At 38.9% G+C, this 3467-nt stretch overlaps 1 protein-coding gene across 1 annotated transcript in view; it reads left to right on the top strand.

Moving 5' to 3' along the window:
* The first annotated feature begins 15 nt into the window (after positions 1-15).
* Cir1 (corepressor interacting with RBPJ, CIR1) overlaps positions 16-3467 on the top strand; it is a 33800-nt gene continuing 30348 nt past the window's right edge. Inside the window, exon 1 of the mRNA XM_063259327.1 lies at positions 16-162. Coding sequence (XP_063115397.1) covers positions 91-162 — 72 coding nt within the window. The 5' untranslated portion in view covers positions 16-90. The remainder of the gene's footprint in view (positions 163-3467) is intronic.

Below are 3467 nucleotides of genomic sequence, written 5' to 3'. Positions count from 1 at the left end.
GGTCAATTCCGGTTCGGCGGTGGGGCGGGGAGGGTTTGTTTACGTTCCTCACAGACTCGGCTGCTCCCTTGTCCAACTGAGAACTTCAAGATGGGGAAATCCTTCGCTAACTTCATGTGCAAAAAGGACTTTCATCCTGCCTCCAAATCTAATATCAAGAAGGTGAGTAAAAGAACTTGGAGAGGTGTGTGGGCCGCGGCCGCTAAGTCCCCAGAGGCTGTTGGAGAGGAGCCTGAGGCTGAGGCTCCTGGAACCGCTGCCTCTTCCCGCGGAAGCCCTGGTGCTCTCGCTTCTTCTGTCTCGCTGAGCAGCTTGCTGACGAGGGGGATCCGCAACCTTTATTCTCCATCCGTGAGGAGACCAGAGCCCCTCGTCGTGTAAACGCGGAAAATGTGGAGACCGGTGTTACAGCTCCTCAGCAGTACTTCTCTTAGCTGAGCTGAGTCGGGTTTGGTCTTTTGGGTCCCAAAGGCCACAGCTCCTTAGGTCTGCTCTCTTGTACAAAGGTGACTCCCCATCTGTGACCCGCCAGGACAACACCCCAATTTTGTCACTAAGGCGCATTGTTTTGAGTGTATAATACCCATGTTCTTTAGAATATTTTCTATTGAATTACTAATTTTAACTTTATGAGTTATAGAAAACCATAAGTACTTAGGGAAAAGTAAAAAAGAAAGTTAAGTATTGAATTTGTGTGTTTTTTTTGAGACAGGTTCTCGCTTTGAGCTCACTTTGTAGCCCAGGTTGCCTCCTGCCTCAACCTCCGGAGTGCTGGGATTACAGGCGTGAGCCACCATGCCCGGCTTTGAATTTTTTTAATATTCAGCGTTTATTAAAAAATTTCAACATCAGCCGGACGTGGTGGCTCGCGCCTGTAATCCCAGCATTCGGGAGGCTGAGGTGGGAGATCATTGCCAGTTCGAGACCAGCCTGGGCTACAAAGTGAGCTCAAGGCCTGCCCAAACTGCATAGCAAGACCCCGTCTCAAAAAAGACCAAAAAAAAAAAAAAAGTTATGTAATAATAAGTTATCAGACAACTCAATAAAAACAAAAAGCAAAAAAAAAATTTTTTTTCAACATCAACTGTCTAAAAAATAGCAGAAATAAATTCCTGTATGAACTACAGTGAAAATACAAATAGAACTCTACCAAAAAAATAATCTTTGCTTCTGTTGTCACACCGAGGGCATTCTTTACACATGACAGTCACATGTTCCACACACACCTCTCACTTTCACTCACAGCACATGTGCTTAGCTTTCCTTTCCTGTGTGGTGGGCCTCTCTTCCTGTTTTGTCAGGAGCTTCCTACTGTAATGTACAATGCATTTTGCAGGAAAATAAGATATAATAAAATAAAATATCAAATATGTATGAGTGCTTAGAATAGTCAACATTTTCACAAACCTAAAAGATAATATCAAATAAAAATCTGTGTGAACTTCAATATAAACACAAACAAAAGTCTAGCACAGAAATAACCTTTGTTTCAACTGTGACTCCCAAGGCAGTCTTTACACATGAAAGCTGCAGGTTCTGTATGCAAGTATTGCTTACAGTGATAACACATATGTTTTGTTCCTTTAGGAAAAAGTTGACATCTTTTTGGTTTTCTTGTTGACTTAGTAGGTCTGTGAGAGACTGCGCCTGCCTTTTCGCCTGTCAGCTCACAGGGTGCTCCACAGTTTTTTCTCATAGCTCCCCAGGCAGAAACATTTTGTTTTTCAGCTGCTGTAAATGATCTCTTATGGTTCCAGTGCCAGTCCTCTAAGAAGATTTCTAGATGATATTTTGTATTTGTTTTTTTAATATAAACTATCAAACTATGCCACATATGTTTAGGATCAAGTAAAACACAAACATTAGCCCACACTTTGTGTTTCAAGTGACATCATACTTGCTGTATCAGTAGCATCAATAACATCTACTTTTCCTTTGGTTTTGTTGTCCAAAGTTACCATCTTAGGCTTTCATTTTGTTGAGGTTTCCCTATCTGTATTCTCGGTATGGGACACTGTTGACATCAACAGTGCCAGTTTGTTTTTCTTTGCCTTAGAGGAGGCCAGTGTTATTATCATCTTCATATTACATACATGAATAATCCAATGATTCACTTTTAACCCCCTCCAAAACTTTGAAATCTGACTTTTCATGTGCCATTGTACTGAATTAGACTACTTTGGTAAAGTACATGTTTATATAACAGAAAAATGGTGTGGATGTGTTTTACCCTCTGTGATGCTCAGCTAAAAATACACAAAATTTCTGTTAAATAGAGCATAAATCCTGGTAAAAATCCTGGTTTGACACTTTTGTACACATGCATGCACTTTGCTGTTGGTCAAACCAAGTGGGTAAACACAAAGATTGCTTCCTGTATGCTCCAGGTGCAACTACTGAAGTGTACATCTGGCTTCTATTATGTTAAAGTACAAATGTACAAACAGGTATGGGATGGCTTTTTTTTTAACCCAGTGTTGTGTTCCATAAGCTAAAGATAAGAGTATATGGGGCTGGGGATTTAGCTCAGCGGCATAAGCACCTGCCTTGCAAGTGTGCGGTCATGAGTTCGATGCCTGGTACTGATAAAAAGCCGAAAAAGAAAAAAAAAAAAAAAACAAGATAAGAGTATAAAATAAATTCATTCCTTGTTTCTGTTCTTCATCTGACTTGATAGTACAGTGTTGATGATCTTGGAGTAAAATTTAGCATCTTAAATAAATAATTACAGATTGCACAAGTGTATAGAAGGACCATGGCAAAAATTATAGAGGTAGGGACTGGAGATTGAGCTCAGCGGCACAAGCGCTGGCCTTGCAAATGTGCAGTTGTGAGTTAGATCCCTGGTACTGATAAAAAAAAATTATAGTGTTGAAAAGCAAAATAAAGTAGATATTTCAGTCACTTTCAGCCCTCAGACCTTCCATTAAAATATTCAGGATCTGTGATCCTTAGTCTCCTAATCTACAGATTTAGAATGATCAGCATGGTTGCCTTGACTTGTAAAATTGTGAGGACTGAATGAGATAGTGTAGGTAAAAGATTTGAAGCAGTGAGCGCTTAGCACTGTGTGTACCACATAAAGGGTATACTTAGTAAAATATTAATTGTGAAAATGAACTAAGCTTTTATTTGTTTTAAATCAAGTTACAGTGAGTTACACCCATATGTTATTCTGTATGTTAAAAATGAATATTTGTTACATGTATTTTTCATATACATGCATTAGGACATCTTTGGAAGGATATATAAAAGATGGGTAACACTGCCTGTGAATATAATTAGTTAAATTTTAAAAAAACAATAAAAAGATAATAAAATAACTAAATAACTAAAACTTGCTATAAAACATTCAATGATACCACTCTTACTCCTTGCCTGGGAAAATTAGTCACTGCCTCGTTCTATTTTCTTACTGTGTCCATATTTCTATTTCCCGGATGTCAAACTTCATTGTTATTATTTAC

Source organism: Cavia porcellus, unplaced genomic scaffold (genome assembly GCF_034190915.1).
Source record: "Cavia porcellus strain 051 isolate PalLab524CR breed Dunkin Hartley unplaced genomic scaffold, mCavPor4.1 scaffold_12, whole genome shotgun sequence".
Lineage (NCBI taxonomy): Eukaryota > Metazoa > Chordata > Mammalia > Rodentia > Caviidae > Cavia > Cavia porcellus.
Note: the sequence above shows the minus strand (reverse complement) of the source record. Positions and strands in the feature narration are given on the sequence as shown.